General features: G+C 39.4%; 1 protein-coding gene across 2 annotated transcripts in view; it reads left to right on the forward strand.

Annotated features, from left to right (window-relative positions):
• The window catches only part of LOC146688394 (disks large-associated protein 1-like), a 166,405-nt gene that overhangs the window by 139,771 nt on the left and 7,952 nt on the right, over window positions 1-18,682 (forward strand). For both annotated transcript variants that reach the window (XM_085438640.1, XM_085438639.1), the window contains exons 7-15: window positions 662-786; window positions 3,291-3,416; window positions 3,562-3,720; window positions 4,041-4,123; window positions 5,033-5,078; window positions 6,399-6,680; window positions 11,354-11,486; window positions 13,414-13,505; window positions 14,219-14,371. In XM_085438640.1, coding sequence (XP_085294766.1) covers window positions 662-786; window positions 3,291-3,416; window positions 3,562-3,720; window positions 4,041-4,123; window positions 5,033-5,078; window positions 6,399-6,680; window positions 11,354-11,486; window positions 13,414-13,505; window positions 14,219-14,371 — 1,199 coding nt within the window. The remainder of the gene's footprint in view (window positions 1-661; window positions 787-3,290; window positions 3,417-3,561; window positions 3,721-4,040; window positions 4,124-5,032; window positions 5,079-6,398; window positions 6,681-11,353; window positions 11,487-13,413; window positions 13,506-14,218; window positions 14,372-18,682) is intronic.

The following is an 18,682-nucleotide window of genomic DNA, read 5'->3' on the forward strand; positions in this document are numbered from 1 at the left end:
ACTAAACTGATAGCTCTAGATCAGTACCCTTGCGAAACTGTCTACCTGTCTGTTGTTTTGTCACCCAGCATTGAACCTGTGACATTAAATCCATTGTGTGGAACGTGTAATAAAGCAGAGGCTTATTTATACATCACTTAAACAAATCTGTTTCACACAGTTATAAGGACACATGTTCCTGTCCACAAGTCCACAACATGTCCTTAGGTTTTATATTCATCTACCCCAGCCACTTTCAGTTGGCTACACCGGCTTTTTTCTTTCATTTTTCTTTTAATTTTTACTTCCGAGTATATAGGATTATAGTTTTTCGTTGCATTATTGAACTTGCACCTTTCAGCATCATAAAAAATAGCTTTCACTTTTGTGAAAATGTGGCTTAATATTGTGTCATAGTTCTGATATATCCACATCCATTTTTAGAATTAAATAAATAAAAGATGTCCTTAAAGATGATGTAGGTTTTCTGGTATCGAAAATGTGATCAGTTATCTTCTGTGGGTATTGTATCTGGGTACAAATGTAAAAATACAACTTTGGTTGTAGGCATAGTTACCTCAAATCTTGTCATTCTGGTGCAGTATTTGTATATCAAACTAATTTATAACATATCCTGTCTCCTCATCTTCCCGTTTTCTTTTCTTCTTTCTTGTTCCTTTAGTTTCATCTTGCATCACCACTTACAAGAAAACTCCTCCTCCAGTGCCACCCAGAACTTCAACCTGCTCCACAGCCTCCAAGCCATACATCTCCATTACAGCCCAGAGCAGCACAGAGTCTGCACAGGTACTGCACAAAGAATTTGTCCATCATATTAATCTGCTCTTTGTGTGGTTACATCCTTATGTGTACCATGGAGGTGTCATTCATAGCAACATAAAGGAAGCATACGTACTTTCATTGTTTCCTGAGTAATAGTGCTTGCATTCACACTAGGTCTTGTGCAGTTTCGTCCATAATTTGGAATTTAGTAAAAAAAAGAAAAAAACCTGCATTAACTGTTTTTATACGCAGTCCATCATTTTCAACACAATTTAAAACATAGGAATTAATTTTAATATTTGGATGAAAGTCCTTTCAGGTCATTGACTCCCTGAAGTCTAGATCCCATGGATATCATCATGTGCTGTATTTTTTTCCTTGAGATGCTCTGCCAGACCTTTGTGCAGTGACCTTCAGTTGTTGCTTGTTGTGGGTCTCGTCTGCCTTCAGTTTTGTCCTCTTTGGTTGAGATCAGATGACTGATTTGTCACTGAAGAATATTCTATTTCTTTGCTTTGAGGGTCATTATTAATTTCCACTGTGAAAAATCATCCAATCCGTTTTGTACCATTAGTCTAAATCTGACTATACCCCTGCTCAGCAGTCACATAATTCATCAATATACACTATTTATTCAGTTCCACTGGCAGACATACATCTTCATGTCATAACATTGCCTGGTTGACAGATGATGTTATCTTCTTTAGCTTGTGACTTGAGGCGACTGTTGCTGTGAATTGACCCAGTAGAAATAGAACTGAATCAATGAGTTGTTCATGAGTTTCATCTGTCTAAAGATTTTATTTTTACAGAACTGCACTTTTAGATGTTTTCTGGATAATCTGGTCATCCTGGTTACAGAGTTGGGCAGTGCATTACTTGTTCCAGCAGACCATCTGACACCCCTGATTTATACATTCCTAAACTTTGTGGTATCTCTCTGATAGGTTTATTTTGTTTTTTCAGCCTAGTGATGGCCTCCTTTATGTGCATGAACCTCATGTTGAGAGTTCCTGCACATAAATGATTGCTATTGAGTGCAATCATTTCCAGATCTCTTATCTTCTGAATTGGTTATAAACTAATGAGGGAGTAGGTCTCACTTGAACATGCTTGTCCAATTATTTTCGGGTATCTGAAAATAGGGGAATGTAGTTTCTAATCTGTTAATACAATACTTTTGGTAAATCCCCTGAGTTAAAGCTAAGGGTCTTGTTTAAAATTCACTGTGGTGATGCACAGAGGCACAAATACTAAGAACCTGTTCCCAATAACAGATAAATAATTTGATGATCGATGAACTTCATGTAATGAAGGAGGCCCTGCAGTCCAATCCCCAACAATCAAGGCTGGCTATTGGTACATGGAATGTCACCTCACTGGTGGGAAAGGAGCATGTGCTAGTGCATGAGGTTGAGCGATACCAGCTAGATATAGTCAGGTTTAGCTTAACACATGGCTTGGGCTCTGAAACTAGTTTCCTGGACAAGGGCTGGACTCTGTTCCAGACTGGACTTGGCCTTTGTGGGTACATTGGGATGCTCTTGGGAGTATCCCCTCTGATGGTGACTCCCTTGTGCTACTGGGAGACTTCAACGCTCACATGGGCAACAACAGCGAGATGTGGAGTGGTGTGATTGAGAGAACTAATCTGAATCTTGGTGGTGTTTTATTACTGGTCTTTTGTGCAGTTTGTCCATAACGAAGACCATGTTCGAACATAAGGATGTCCATAAGTGCATGGGGTACCAGGATTGGGGATGGGTATAAAAAATGGATTTTCCTGGTTCAAATCGATTTTAGTTTGAATAAAGCGATTTCAATTCATTAAATCCTGAATAATTTTTTAAATATAAATGTATTTTGCCAGAAACGCCAGAATCTCAGGCTAAAGCTTACAAAACTATTTCAACAACTGCCAAACAGCTAAAACAGCAAATGCGAGCAGGTAACGGATTCCACTAAAAAGATGTAAACACAGAGCACGGTCACCCCGTTCACCCAACGGCGTGTACACGGGCACGTCGGGTGCTAAAGGGCGACATCTCACAGATTTTGCAGGTTTTGTCACTCTCTGACCAAAATTCACTGGACCAGCACAAAAGAATATAAAAACTGCGCTTTTAAAAACTTTTGCCGTTTCGCTTCCACCACCAGCTTCTTGTACTTCAAGAACAGTTGACCATCTCAAATCTCTGTTTTCTGCATTATTCGCCTGCTTATTAAGCACCAGTCTACTGTTGTGTATGGTGCTGTTGGCTGCTGGTTTTTTCCCCCAAAATGACCTCCAACAAGAATGCCTAATTTCTGCTGTTCAATACCGAAGAAATTTAAACTTTTACAAATTCTACCAAATTGCAAAATGCTTAACTGTGTCTCTAATAAGACCTCTGTAACTTTACTCTGCTTCACTTCAGCAGCATCAGGTAATGTTCATCAGCTCATTCATGGTTTTATTCATGGATGGATGGATGAAGGTGTGTGATATAACTTGTCTTAAAATGACTGTGTATTCTAAAACTAACCAGGATGCCTACATGGAAGAAGAGGGACCTAGAGGTGACATGACCATCCAATCAGGGCTCAGTAACTCCACAGAAAGCATTGACAGTATGAAGGCCTTGACAGCTGCCATAGAGGCTGCTAATGCTCAGGTCAGTGCTTTAGTGCTTTAGTTTTTACTGTAAGCATCGTCGTAATAAACACCCACAAATATTTTCCAATTTCAGCTAGAATACACTGTATTTTTATTGTCTTACTGAATATTGTATTTACAGTGTTCTCAATATTCTTGCATAGGTCCACGGACCAGCCAGTCAGCATGTCAACAATAGCACCATGACAGTCAACACCACCATCCCCTCAATCCTGAGCAGGGGGCAAGTAGTTGAAGACCACCGGGATGATTATAGGAAAGATGCGTTCAGGAAGGGAAAATGTCTCTCCATAGGCATCCAGGTATACGTGAGATCACGGTCAACGAAATATTGAGCTTCAGTTACTTATAAATTATGTGGAGCTTGTTTATCTGTGTTTTCATTTCTGCTAAGAACCACATGTTACCCTGCTGGATAGAGAATATTTAACAAGCTTCACACAAAGTAGGGGTCTGTTTCACCTCTTTGTTACGATGACTATTACTATTTTTCTAAAAATTCTAGATCTGCTATTAATCTGTAATCTGTCTTGGGTCTCCTTTACATAAAGAAATGCATATTCATTTTTATGAAGCTTATTGTTGTGATTATTTTTAGTTTTGCTCTTTTTGCCTCCTCTAGGTTGACGGACCAGAGGATGTTCCGGATCCAGAGGACCCCTCCAAGTTCACCTCTGTAGGTGTGCAAGTGGAAGATGACAGAGGGTGAGACTTTTTTTGTTGGATTTAGCCTAATGTATCTAAACACAATAACACAATAGCCCTCTTTTCTACTTCTTTTGTCATTTATACATTTCTTTGAAGCTATTACTGGGAAGCACATTTCAAACAGTTGACTGTTTTAAATGTTCTCTTTTGTTTTCTCCAGCATGTTTTTTTCTGTGTGCTTTTCCTCTGAGAGTGCAAGCAAGGGAAGCAGTACTTACACAAGTTATTTCATTCATTCATCCTCTGTCTTTTGAGTCTGGAAGAATCCTTCATAATCCAGGTTTTCAGCATCCTAACATCCCATCTACTAGTGGACATGGGTTGTGTATTTGTAGCCATTTAATGTGCTAGTTTGATACCCCTTAAGACCATTTAAGCATGTGTTATCTGCTTCAGGGTCTCCAGGTTGGATGTGACCAAGATACAAACATTCAGCTGTATCTAAACAGTTTGGAAAAGCATAACTTTTTCTGTCATGATGGTGGAGAAAGACTGTTGATTTAGCAAAACTGACAGTGTCAAACTGTAAGCCAGCCCAGATTATGATGCATCTAATTTACAAGCAGCTACTTCATCCTTATTTTGCGCTACTTGCAACTTTTTTATTTCTTTTATTGGAGCACTGAACAGTTAAGCTCAGATGGCACTAATGCATTTAGAAAATCTTTTATAACCTCTGGTAGCATTCATTTTACACCTCTTCTCACAACTGACATCCTAGAGTCACAGGGAACCTCAACTCTCCAAACAAAAAAGTAGTAATTGTTAGATGGAAAAAGAATAGACTAGTGCAAATGTAAACTTACAACATTTTAAAGATGTGTATGTGAAGACGTATGTTCTCTGAAAGCAGAGGGCAGAAATTTTATTCTAGTATTTATTCTTTTTTCCCCCTCTGATGCTCAGGTATCGTCGGTTCCAGCGCTCCAATAGTGTGACAGCAGCTGTGCAGGTAAGTTTTGGTACCGACTGCACCCATACAAAATAATGCTTGCAGCTTCCTTGAGACACACTGGTCGCTTTGAGTTTAAAGCAGTGCTAAAGAAAAACCTGCACCAGAGCTGCAAGGTAAAAGAAATGCACTGGCTATATTTTAACAAAACACCCATATTTTAAAAACATGAGAAATACTATACTGAACCAGAACATGGTCCAAGAGTTGGCAGTTTGCTTGAGATCAATGATGCCTCTTAGCTTATGAGATATTTACATTTAAAAAGGCACATATGTCTTTTGTTTGTTTGTCACTATTTCTGTTATAATCAGAAAATATATATATTTACAGTTTAATTCGCATAGTATTCACTTGCAGCCAATTATGGAGCTTTATGAATGCTACATTTTTTGTGCTGGATTACCTACTCTGAGAGCCTTTTTTTATCTATTAGTATTCAAAGGATAACAGTCTTTTACTGAAGTCCTTGTAGTCGAGGAATACCCAAACAAAACCCTTTCTTTCGTTTCTTACTTTCTGGATACTCGCAGGATGGCGTTACCTTGCCCTCCAGAAACACTGTGAGGAATTTCGGAGTAATTTTTGACCAGTACATTCCCTTCAGTGCATATAATAAACACATATGTAGGACTGCTTTCTTGTATTTGTGCAATATTTGAAGGCGCTCAACCTTCAAACAATCAATCAATCACAGCTTGAAGATGAGCCTGGCAACAAAATGTAAAACAAGAATATAGGCACCGAACTCAAATGGTGATATCGTTCTTTAAAAGTTTATCCAAAATGCAGTTTTGGGTTTTTTTAAGATGAAATGTCATAAAATAATTAATTATTGAGGGCATCAGTGCTTTTTTCTGTTAGTTGACATGACAGACATTCGGTTGGTGCAGTTTTGGTATTGAAACTATGACATAGCACATGATGCTACACTGATTATTGATGCTCAAAGCTACTTAAGAACAAATGTTGAGCTTTAAAAAGATCAATTTTGGCTTGAGATTGCGGTGGTATTTGGTTGCAGTTTTAATCGAGTAGAAATCGTCTTTTCATTTGAAAATTTCCTCAAAAGTAAAGTAAAAAAAGCCAAAAAACTAATAAAAATAACCAAATTTGGGCCTACTCCGTTATACTCATTAAACATATTACACTTGTAAAAAACATCATCTGTTTCTGAGGAAGTCAGTTGATTTTTTTTTATGGCCCCTTCACTTCATCTCTAAATGAGGGTGAACATCATTTAGCAACAAATGCAAACAGGTATAACAGACCTGCACTGCTCACAAATCCACTGATTTCTGTACTCATTATTCCATCCAGGCAGATCTGGACATGCCAGACCTACTAGACACACCTATAAACTCCCCGGACACTGACATGGAAATACTGTCATCTCGTGCCATCCCTCGGCAATATTCCCGCGATGCCACCACTTCCACCGTCAGCATCCAGGGCTCAGGGAACCACTACCATGCCTGTGCCTCTGATGACTATGAGGATGTGGGCTTTGACCCATCCATCCTTCCCCCTCCAGACCCATGGATAGACAGTGTAACAGATGACCAACTTGATGTCAGTTTCAACAGTTCTGCTATACTGGAGGTATGTGGGAGAATATTCAGTGATACTATTTGGTTAACTTTAGTTTTACATTACATTTACAGTTGCGCTCATAAGTTTTGCCTATTTTCTAGATCAGGGGTCGGCAACCTTTCTGATGATGAGTGCCATCTAAAATTCCCTCAGAAGTCAATGTGCCATATGATTGCATTAGCAATAGATGTAATAACGCTGTATATTAACAGTTACACAATATATAGAAAAACTTAGAATAGAATTATATTTGTTGGCAGATGTTGGCAGCTATCAGCGAATAGTTATCAGCTATTTTGAAAAAAAAAAGACTTTTTATGTTTTTTTATGTTTATGGCCTCCTCACAACAATGATAAGAAAAATAAACTGGGCCAATATGGCATGTTTGTTAATACAGAGACACACATGTTAATGTGATCTCTGGTCTCCCACTCAGAGACACAGGTCTCCAAGTGTCCAGCATTCAGACGGCGACCTGAGGACTCATGTGAGAGAAAATCTGCTCACACAGATATGTAGAGCCAAATACTGTCAATAAAGCCTCTGCAATGTTCTGAAGACAGTAAACCTTGTCAGGTAGTGATGAACATGCAGCTCCATGAACACGCACAGCTGTGGATTCCAGCTGCTTTCGTAGTTCTGCAAACTTTGGCCCCCACAGAGTCGAGCTTTTCAGTTCAATCAGCTGCATTTCGATGTCCTCTGTGTCCAACCAGTTAATGCGAGACAAACCCAGCTGCTCATTAAAGCTTTTTGATTTGATTAGAAAAGAAAACATTGGTCCATACACCTAATACACCTGTTGTGCCGAGGGCTGGACTGGGACAAAACATCGGCCCGGGGATTTTGACTAGAGACCGGCCCACCAGGTATTACAGGAAAAGCCACGAACCCTTTGAATGAAAACAAACACTGTTGTGACAGTAATGCACACAGTCTTGTTGGTCTATGTATGATTTCTATACATTTTACATCTAATAAAAACTTTGGTTGTAAGCTTCAGATAATTATTTAATAAAAGCGAGACATTTTAAATGAAAATAAGAAAGTATTTCTTTGTGCCCCCCTTTCCCTGTTAATGCCCTACCTGGCCCCCTGGCAACACTTTGCTAGACCCGCCCCTGCACAGTTACCAGCTGTCAGCTGCTTAGAAAAGGATCCTGGTGTTATTTGTCTCTCAGAAACAGTTCATAACTTCAACTCATTCATGTCACCTAAAAGGTAAACCTGTTTCTCCATCACCTGTTCAGCTCTGATGGTTCAGTAAGGACATCTCCTGGTTTCATCTTCATGTTTCCCTCTCACCACATATCCAAACCGACATCATGACCAGCAGCTTTACAGCTGTGGCTCCAGCAAACATCAGCTGATACTAGAAATTAATATTAAATAAATTCTAACAACAGCTGATCAAGCTTAAACGTGCTGCTGTTGTTTAGCGCGACATCCGCTGGTTTCCTCTTTCTGGAGCAAAGTGGGCGATAAATAAACAAGAGAGAAAAGCCGATCAGCTGATCATTGATCAGTTTCATGATTAAAGTAGCAACAGGAGAGAGAGGGGAGAGAATGAGAGAAGAAGAGGCAGCTGTGCAGCGTAAACACAGAGTAACTCCAGCTTTGTGTCTTTTTCATTCTAGCTGAAGTTCGGGACAAACTGTTCTTTTTCAGCTCAACATGAAACGCGTAATATTTTCTCTGAATACGAGACGATTCCATTTTTTACGGAACATTTGGCAACTCTACTAACTAACCTTATGAATAAAATAAAGTTCACCATCAGTAACATCATAGCACCCACCCAGCTGTATGGAAACTCCGTCATGCTAGCTAGCACGCAGTACGAGTTATTGTAACTGACTGTAAAAAGTCAGCACAACGAAAATAAACTCTACCTAAACTTGGTTTATATCTGACCCAGATAGACTGCAGGTCATAACTTCTTACCTGAAGTTCAGTTCACCTGACACTCGGACCTGCAGCTGCCTCGGGGCTCTCCTCCTCCTGCCTCCCCTTTCCCTCATCCACCTGCTGCCTCTGTGGAAGCCATAGTCACCACCAAACAACTGAACAATGGACTGGCCACCGGTATGCCCGATGGCCAATCCAGCTATTGTCGTGCCATCAGTTAACCCTTAGCTGGCACACGTGCCCAGGGTTGCCAACCACTCCTCTAGAGAATATGGATGCTAATACAAAAGCTTTTCTTTCACTAATGGTTAGTGGTTGGATGACACCATTGTCAAAAAAACTACCCAACTACCCCAATGACCCTGATCAAAAGTTTACATACCCTAGTTCTTAATAGTGTGTATTGCCTCCTTTAACTTCAATGACTGCTTGAAGTATTTTGTGGTTGTTGTGGATGATGCATTTTATTTTCGCAGATGGTAAAGCTGTCCATTCTTCTTGGCAAAATGCCTCCAGGTCCTGTAAATCCTTGGGCTGTCTTACATGACCTACATGTTTGAGATATCCCAAAAGTGGCTCAATGACATTGTAATCAGGAGACTGGGATGGCGACTCTAGAATATTTACTTTTTATCCTGTAAGAATTTAAGGTGGATTTAGTCTTGTGTTTTGGATTATTGTCATGTTGGAATGTACATGTGCATCCCATTGACAGCTTGCGGGCTGAGGAGTGCAAAATTTTCCTCCAGTATTTTCTGATAACATGCTGGATTAATCTTGAAATCAATTTTGGACAGGTTCCCTGTGCCTGTGTAGCTCATACATCCCCAAATCCCCAATGTAAGTAATCCATCCCGGTAATGAGGCTTGCTTCCGAGTTATTTAGCATATTGTAAATAGGCTGCTTTGGGGCATTAGTGCAGTTGTGGTTTTCATCTGGGGACCATGTAGCCCATTGTTCTTCAAGTGCCCCTCTTTTTTTTTTTTCAGCGAGTCCTGTATGTCCGCTGTGGATATTTGTGGGTTTTTCTTTGCAATTTTCTGGCAGTTTTGGCTGAAGCTTTTGTTGGTGTACCTGTCCGTGGCTTGGTTTCACCATAATTCTACTTCTTAATTAGAGTTTGAACACTACAATTGTCTGGATACCTTTTTACGTCCTTTTCCTGTTTTATAAAGTTCAAGTTATCTTCTCCCACAGCTCCTTTGATAAATCTTTTTCTTTCTCTATGGCATCAGGGGAGGAAGACAGGACAAAGACATGCTGTGGAAGAGAGCAAGAGATTAATAATAACTAATGATTAAACACAGAATTGTGTGCAAACGCATAGTGAGGGAAAAAAGTTGAGCAAATAAGAAATACTCAGTGCATCATGGGAAACCCTGAGCAGACTACACCTATTGCACCATAACTCTATGCTTTATCAAAAAGGAACGTTTTAAGCCTAATTTGAGTCTTTTAGATTGAATAGAATGAATAATTTATTCATGTTTAATCTGTTGATTTAACACACAGATCGATAAAAGTATTATTTTTATTAAACTTCAGTATTTTCTGGCTCAGACTGACTCACAGTGGTGCTGTTTCAATCTAAGGAGACTGCTGCAAATTAGAGTTTTGAAACTTTAAACTTGATTGGCAGATGGCCCCGCCCCTCCCTGTGCCTGGTTCTGCTGGATGTTTCTTGTTGTTAATAAAATGTTTCCTCCCCACTGTCGCCAAAGTGCGTGATCATAGGGGGTCATATGATTGTTGGGTTTTTCTCTGTATGTATTATTGTAGGGTCTACCTTACAATGTAAAGCGCATTGAGGCGACTGTTGTTGTGATTTGGCACTTTATAAATAAAATTGAATTGAATTAAGATAACCTTTATTAAGATAAGAATCCATCAATGGGTCCCTGCATGGCATGTACCACCAGCAGGTAGAAGTGGTTGATATAAAATATCCTACTAATTCCTGGACAAAGCTGGACTAAAAGACAGCAGACACCCTGGTAAAACAGCAACAACCTATAAGTGTAGAGGCTGGGGTCTGCCACACCAGGCAAGACCCTAGGTGCTAGCTGTGCAAAGACCCTGACACAATCCAGCACATAACGGCAAGATTCTAGCAGGCAAGGCATACATGTAACACCATAACCACGTGGCTTGGATATTATACAGAAACATCTGTGTCGAGTATGACCTGGAAGTCCTGAGGCAAAAATGGGAGACGTCCCCCAGGGTGGTTGAGAATGACCGAGTCCTGTGGGACTTCTAGATACGGATGGACAAACTGGTGATGGATTAGCCATCTGACATAGTGGTAGTGGACAAGCAGAGGAAGATGGCCATAGTGATAGTTGTATCTATACTAAGTGATAGCATTAGGAAGAAGGATCCTGAGAAGCTCGCTACCAAATACTAAGGGCAGAGAGAAACGCTAGAGAAGATGTGGCGGGTCAAGGCAACTGGAGTCCCCGTGGTAATCTTAGCACTTGAGGGAGTGACCCCCAAACTGGGCAAGTGGGAAATTATTATTGTTTGCGTATTTATTTGTGTATGTATGTAGATGCACTTTCTCTGATTTTATATGTTATATATTTATTTAACATAGCACAATAAAACAGCACTTTCTCTATCGTGCACATACAGATGGGGGCAGCTTGGGTTTCAGGAGTGTCCTCATGGCCAAGGCTAAATTCTTGTGACGTGAATTACAACTAACTTATCAACCCTGTAGAAAGTACAGTATACAGTTTTCTGTAGTGAGTTTCATTATTTAAATGGCAGGTGGTGCAGAGATCAGTTTGCCAGAGAGACGGACGGTGGTTTCTGAAGCTGCTGCAGGCTGAAACCGACCGCATGGAAGGCTGGTGTCGACAGATGGAACTCGACCAGCGGGAGAATGACCTGCCTGAGGACAGTACGTCTTTGTGTGTGTGTGTTGTTGTTGTTCTTCATGTCAAAAAATCTCTCTCAGACCCCATCCTTCGTGTGTGTGTGCTTTCCTAATGCTTGAATCCTCTTCCAGAGGTTTAGGAGGCAACATATAAATTTGATTGTTTCCTAGAATCTCATTCAATAAGTTGCGTTTGAGTCAACTGCTACTGAAATACTATAAATACAGTGTATTACCTCCATTGTGATGATATATCAGTTCAATTAAATCTTATTTATATAGCGCACAGAGTGTGAAACAGTTTGATAAGATTAGGCTTTCTGGAAAAGTACTTTTGCCCTCAGTGCTCGATAAATGGTAACATGACCAATATAGCGAGTATATTGGGTCCTAAAGCTGCAGAAGGTCACTGCTGAAAAGATTGGTTGTTAACAAAGTGCTGTATGGAAGCATACTAATGGAAGGGAAAAGTCTGCTAGCAAATGGTGCACAAGTAATAGAGACATCTGCAGCCTTAGGAAGATTGCCAAGAAAAGTGTCAATTACTTGAGAGAGATTCACAAGAGGTGGACTGAGGTTGCTTAATAACAGCTTAATAGTGTTCGTAATAAGCAAGTCTCAGTTTCAACTGTGAAGAGAAGGATCCGAGCTGCAGGTTTAACAGGACGAGTTGCAGCAAGAAAACCATCGCTAAGACATCAGAATAAGACAAAGAGACGTGCCTGGGCCATGAAACACCGCCATTACACTACTGAAGACTGGATTACGGAGTGATGAAGCAAAATTTGAAATCTTCGGTTCACCACGCAGGATTTTTGTACGCCAACAAGGAGGTGAAAGGATGGTTCAACAGCGTGTGGCATCAACTGTCAAACATGGAGGGGGAAGTGGGATGGTCTGGGGCTGTTTGCTGGATCCAGGGTCAGCAGCTTGTACAGAGTGAGAGGCTCCCTGAACCAAAACAGCTACCACAGCATTCTGCAGGCCCATGCAGGACCCTCTGGTATGCACCTATAGTTGGTCAGGGGTTCATCCTACAACAAGATAAGGACCAAAACATAAGTCCAAGCTATGCCAGAGCTACCTCAGGAAAAAAGAAGATGGTAAGCTTGAAAACACGGAGTGTCTCAGTCTCCGGACTTAAACCCCATCGAGCTGATTTGGGATGAACAGAAGTGTGAAAGCAAAGCAACCTACAAGGTCCACATTTATGGGAACTTCTGCAGCAGATATGGGAAGAACTTTCTGAAGAATATCTGATTTCTGTTGTAGAAAGAATGCCACGGGTGTGTACAGCTGTTATATCTACTAAAGGAGGCTACTTTGATGAGTCAAAAGTTTAGAATACACTTTGATCTATAAATTGATTCCATGATTATTTTTAACTCCAATTGCTTATTTGTGATTTGCTTTCATTTCAGAGTGCAATTAGACGCTAAACTGCATAATTTACAAGAAAAAAATTGGAAAAGTATTCCAAAACTTTTGACTGGTAGTGTAAATATATTGTATATATATTATATTTATTATAGTTATTGTTAGCCATTGATGCAATGACTATATTGTGCTTTGTGTGTAATGAATGTAGTTTATGTGACAGTTTACTTTTCTGCGTTAAAATCAGAAAAATACGAATGGTTCCAAGATATTCTAATTTTACACTACTGTAAATAATAATATAGTCCTCAGGATTGTGTGTGACCAGGTAGTCAGCTCTGGTATGTAAAACAAATTCAAACAGTCATAAAATTGAGCATCAAGAGCAATGGCATTTAATGGGACAGGGTTACACCCACAATCAGAGTAGGTTCAAATGTCAAGCTCTCAGAAAAGCTCCTGAGGCTTAAACAAATTTGTTAGTTGCCAATCAGTGATGTTGTAGTATGTGCATGTTAAGAACAGATCAATATGTAGAAGAGTCTCTTTCTAAGCTCTGTGTCTGTGCTTATAGTCCTAGAGAAGATGAGAAGTGCTATGGGAAGTGCTCAGCTTCTGATGTCCCAGAAGTTTGAGCAGTTCAGGGAGCTGTGTGAGGAGAACCTGGTGAGTCTGAAGCAGTGGAAAGCGTTTTGTTTCTGTGTAGCAGACTTAAGCCTAACTAAAAAAAAATTTTTTTTAAATTTCATTTCTTCCTTTTCCTTTTAATGAGCTTTTTAATTTCAAATTTTCCAATATTTTTCTTGTGTTTTCTAATGTTTAACCTTTTAAATTGTTTCATTTACTGAAGAAAAAACCTTTACTTTGATTATACAGTGAATATTTGATTGACTGATCAACTGAATGTAATAAAATATTAGTAATGGCAAATGGTAATTAATGCCAAGCTTATCATACAAAATGTCATCATATATTTCTATAACTGCATACTAGTATCTTTTACTATTTCAAGTCAAGTCAAGTAGTGTTTTATTGTCAGCCCAACAATATATACGCTCAAGTATGCGGTGGGACGAAATATTGTCCTCCTGGATCAAATGTGTGTAAAAATAATAAAATGAAAATGAAAAAATTCAAATATACATTTAAACAACCATACAGAAATAAGATAAACTAAGAATAAGTACGGGAGTGTTGTACTTGAATAGAAATAGAGTAAGAATAGAAAAGAATGAGAATATTTACAATACACAGACAGAATTCACAGACAAGTTTTTTGAGATACTATATATACAAAGTTTAACATGAGAGTGTGTATAACAACTTTTTATTCATTTTCTTGTTTTTTTTCTATTCTTCCTGCTTATCTACTGTCATAGAACCCCAAAGCCCACCCTCGTCCAGTAGCCTCAGATCTGGCCGGTTTTTGGGATATGCTTCAGTTGTCAATCGAGAACATAAGCCTCAAATTTGATGAGCTTCACCAGCTCAGAGCCAACAACTGGCGGCCCTTGGATCCCCCAGACAGAAAGGTACATTCACAACTTCCATCATCCATTGGCTACATGATTGCTGATCCAGCTCTTTCACTGCATTACTTGCCAAAAGATGACCTCTGTCGGTTCCTTCAAACCTTTTTAAGCATTCACTGCTGACACATTAGAGGTCAAAGATTCCTGCTCAAAACATTCCTAAAACTAATATGTGTGGCTACACATCATGATTTTGACTTATAATATTAATAATAATAATAATAATAATGCATTTATTATATTTATTTATATATTTAAATACTATTTAAGTCAGTTTTACACAAGTTCAGTTGATATATACACAATACACTAGACTTGACATGGTACCTGCATTTAATTAAAATAATTAACCTTAAGCTAAGTGTAAATATTGAAAATAAAGGTTTGAGTCATGACAGCACAGAATCTTAGAGCAAGCAGTTTTCCATAACTCTCAAATGACTGAAAGCTACAGATAACCTTCTAGTGACGTGGCTCTGTTACAGCCTAAAGCAAACCTCATGTGACTCTGTCAGACTTCATGTCCGACTTAATGATTTAAAAAAATAAAAATAATATAAAAACTTGGTTCACTGTGTTGACATCAGAGAAAAGTAAGCAACACTAAAACAATTGTCTCCCCCAGGACTGTAATCAGAAAAAACCATCTGGCTCTATGATAGTACAGTCCTTGTTATTGTCATGTTCTGTAAAAAAGTCATGATGATTGTTGAAGATCCAAAAAGTTAAATGTTGCTGGATCTGTTTGTTTTAAGCATCTAACTGTTGAACTCACAGGGGTCTGAGTGTGATGATGTCAGACTGCTTAGTGACATAAATGTGCCTGCAAAGTTGTTGGAAGGCTTAAATACTGAACATGAGCAAACACAGTCAGATAAAAATGAAAAAATATTCAGTGTGACAACCAGGATCTGTTTCTTATACTTGATTTAATCTGTCCAGGGTTTACAAGATTGCAAACTGAAAGCACTTTGCCTTTTTTAACAGTTACTATTACACAAACTGTTCATTTTAAGGTCCTTATTCATGTGTGTTCTTAAGCCCCTCTCAGACGTGCATCCACTGATGTTAATTGTATGACATATTAATATGTTTGATCGTGAGTAACAAAAGAAACCAGTCCATTTATTTCATATATGTTTACCAACCAATTTATTAGGTATACTTGTTCAACTCCTTGCAAATATCTAACCGGATAATCACATAGGAGCAGCTCAGTTCATGTAGACATGTCAACATGGTCAAGATGTCCTGCTGAGCATCGGAATGTGGACGAAGGGTGATTTGAATGTATTCTCAAATGGCCTTCTCAGTCACCAGATCTCAATCTAATATAGGATGTGGTAGAATGGGACCCACATATCGTGAGGAATGTTTCCGGCAACTTGTTGAATCTATGCCATGAAGAATTGAGGCAATTCTGAAGGCAACAGAGAGTCCAACCTGGAACCTACACATTAAACAGCCAGTGTACAAATTGCAAATTGCATTCATACCAGTCATGAAGTTATAAGTTATGCTGACACTCTCACACCTTTGACTCAGATGTAAGGTGAGCCTACACTAATGTTTCACTGTTAGCAGAATAAAATGAACACAGTCTTTGAGTGTCAGACTCAGTGAAGGCAGCAGTAGGGGAAATAGGAGTGTCTACTCATTACTTTGGATGGTGACCTACTTTGGAACATCCCTTAAGGTTCACAGGTTGTGTAAGGGTTTTTCTGTGTAGAGATTATCTAAATAACAATAACAGCATAATTACTGTACTTTCACCAAAGAGTGTAGGTGTGGAATTATTTTTGCAATCACTCTGGTATCATGTTTTGATTTTCCTTGTTTACAAAAACTGAGAAAATGTCAGGAAAAAAAAATCATGTTTTGGCTTAAAATCTCTATCCATGTAAAGTTGGCAGGGTGTCCTAACAAAAGTCACAAAAAACAAAAGCATCTGACAATTTTGCCCCCTTCCCCACTTGAAAAAAAAGAACAAGAAAAAAACTTTTATCATTAATGTGAATGACAGCTGAGGTTTCTGTGGTTATACAGATACTGTTGCCTGTGCATACGTGTGAGTGGATCTGTAAATGTTGCAGATGTTCAGCATCATTGTGAATATTAACTGGCTTTTTAATTTGCTCTCATTGTTGTCTTTTTCTTTCTTGTGTGTGTTTTTTTGTGTGTGTATTGACAGTGAAGGTGCTTGCAAACATCAGTCAACATAAGAGCAATGCCAACAGCACAAGGCCTTGACCCCTGTGGGCCTCCTAGGATTCATCATGTCTGTCTTTCCATCCATCTATCCATGCTGCTCTCTGCTCTTGCTTCCTTCTTTCACTTACAGCCACCTTCCTGTCTGTGGCTTTTTGCTTTGTTTGTTGTGTGGCTAAAACATTTTACAGGACATCAAACTGCTACACACCAGTTCACAGTAGGTGCATTTATAAGGAAATGAAGCTCAGGCTAACCCTTTATGATTGAAGTATAATTCAAATATTTTATTTCCAATGTACACAGCAAGTCTTCTCATTCTTCTGTTACTTCAATCAATAGCAGGTTTTTAATTGCATATCTTTCCATTTAGTTAGTACAGTCCCGATCAAAAGTTTAAGACCACTTAAGAAATGGCCAAAAATCATATTTTGCATGGTTGGATCTTAACAAGGTTCCAAGTAGAGCTTCAACATGCAACAAGAAGAAATGGGAGCAAAACATTTTTTGAGCCTGCAATTTATTGAAAACAACACTAAAACTGGAACAGGCTGTTTTACAGCTGATCAAAAGGTTAGGCCCACACCTCCAAAAAACCTGTAAGCCCCCCCCCAAACAGAAATCAAAGTTCCAAACATGAACTCTGTAATGAGTAGCTCCACCGTTATTGTTGAGCACTTGGAAATTTGTTGCGGCATGCTTGATGCAAGCTTTTCCATGAAGTGAGTGGTGAAGACGGCCGCACGAAGGGCATCTACTGTTCTCAATTGGATTTAGATCAGGGGAACATGCAGGGTGATATTATTCTCCTGGAAGAAGTCCCTTGTCCAGCGGGGATTGTGCACTGTAGCACTGTCCTTTTGAAAAACCCAGTTGTTACCACACAGACGAGGGCCCTCAGTCATGAGGGATGCTCTGCAACATCTGGACATAGCCAGTGGCCGTTTGACGCCCCTGCACCCCTGAACTCCATTGCTCCACTGAAGGAAAAGCACCCCAGACCATTATGGCACCCCCGTCCACTGTGGCGTGTAGAAAACATCTCAGGTGGGATCTGCTTGTCGTCCCAGTAACGTTGGAAACCATCAGGACCATCAAGGTTACGTTTTTTCTCATCAGAGAATAAAACTTTCCTCCACCTTTCAGTGTCCCATGTTTGGTGCAAAGGGTCAGTTGTGTGGCGTTCAGGGAGACGAGGCCTTGTTTTGTTTTTGAAGCCCTTCAGTCTCAAATGCAGTCTGATGGTTATGGGGCTGCACCAGTAACGGCCTTAATTTGGGTCGAGGATCGTCCAATGCCTTGATGGACAGCCAATTATATTGTCTGGCTCAGTGCTGAGACATTTTTTGGGGTCTTCCACTTGACTTTTTAGCCACCAGGATCATTTAAAAAAGTCCAAATGACTGTCTTACTGCGTCCCACCTCACTGCTTATGCAGTTCAACAACCCGACCACGTTCAAAAAGGGAACGTTTTTTGCCTTTGCCATCATTAATTGTATCATTTCAATTATATGATTTTTGTAATTTAGCTAGCTTAAAGAGCAGCAATAATTTTAGCAAAATTGTCGAAAGTTTTGTTTTCAAGCCCGCCTTCAGTTCATATTTTTAGCAATTAAAATGAGACGGTACTCGCATTTTAATAGCTGGGATCAGCAGGAAGTGTAAAAATGAAGAGAAAAGACTGAAGCACAGAGCTATAAAATAATTATTTCAGGACATTTATGGTGCCATAGAGTGGAATCTAAATATTGAATAAATTGGAGCTATATCAGTCCTGCAAGGAAATAAAGAAAATGTCATATGTGCAGGAGCAGTCCTTGCCACATGATAGATAGGAAAGATGCATGCACACAGACAAAAGGACCCTTTCTCACTTGAACATATCTAGCTTACAATCATGCCAAAGCCTTGTTTGTTCAGACAAATACATGTCTCTGTCAGAGGTATGACTTCAGCTGTCTTCAAGCATATAGATTGTTACACAGCAACCAAAAAACCTTATTTGAAAGAGAAAATGGAAAGATTCTGATAATCAGTGGGTGACTCATGCAGAATTCTACAGAATGGAAGTCATCTTAACTCATTCTCATTCCTAGGCATAC

The sequence above is a fragment of the Copadichromis virginalis genome, linkage group LG18 (genome assembly GCF_057382275.1).
Source record: "Copadichromis virginalis isolate Kocher_CV1m ecotype Utaka linkage group LG18, C_Virginalis_male_GT1.1, whole genome shotgun sequence".
NCBI classification, from domain to species: domain Eukaryota; kingdom Metazoa; phylum Chordata; class Actinopteri; order Cichliformes; family Cichlidae; genus Copadichromis; species Copadichromis virginalis.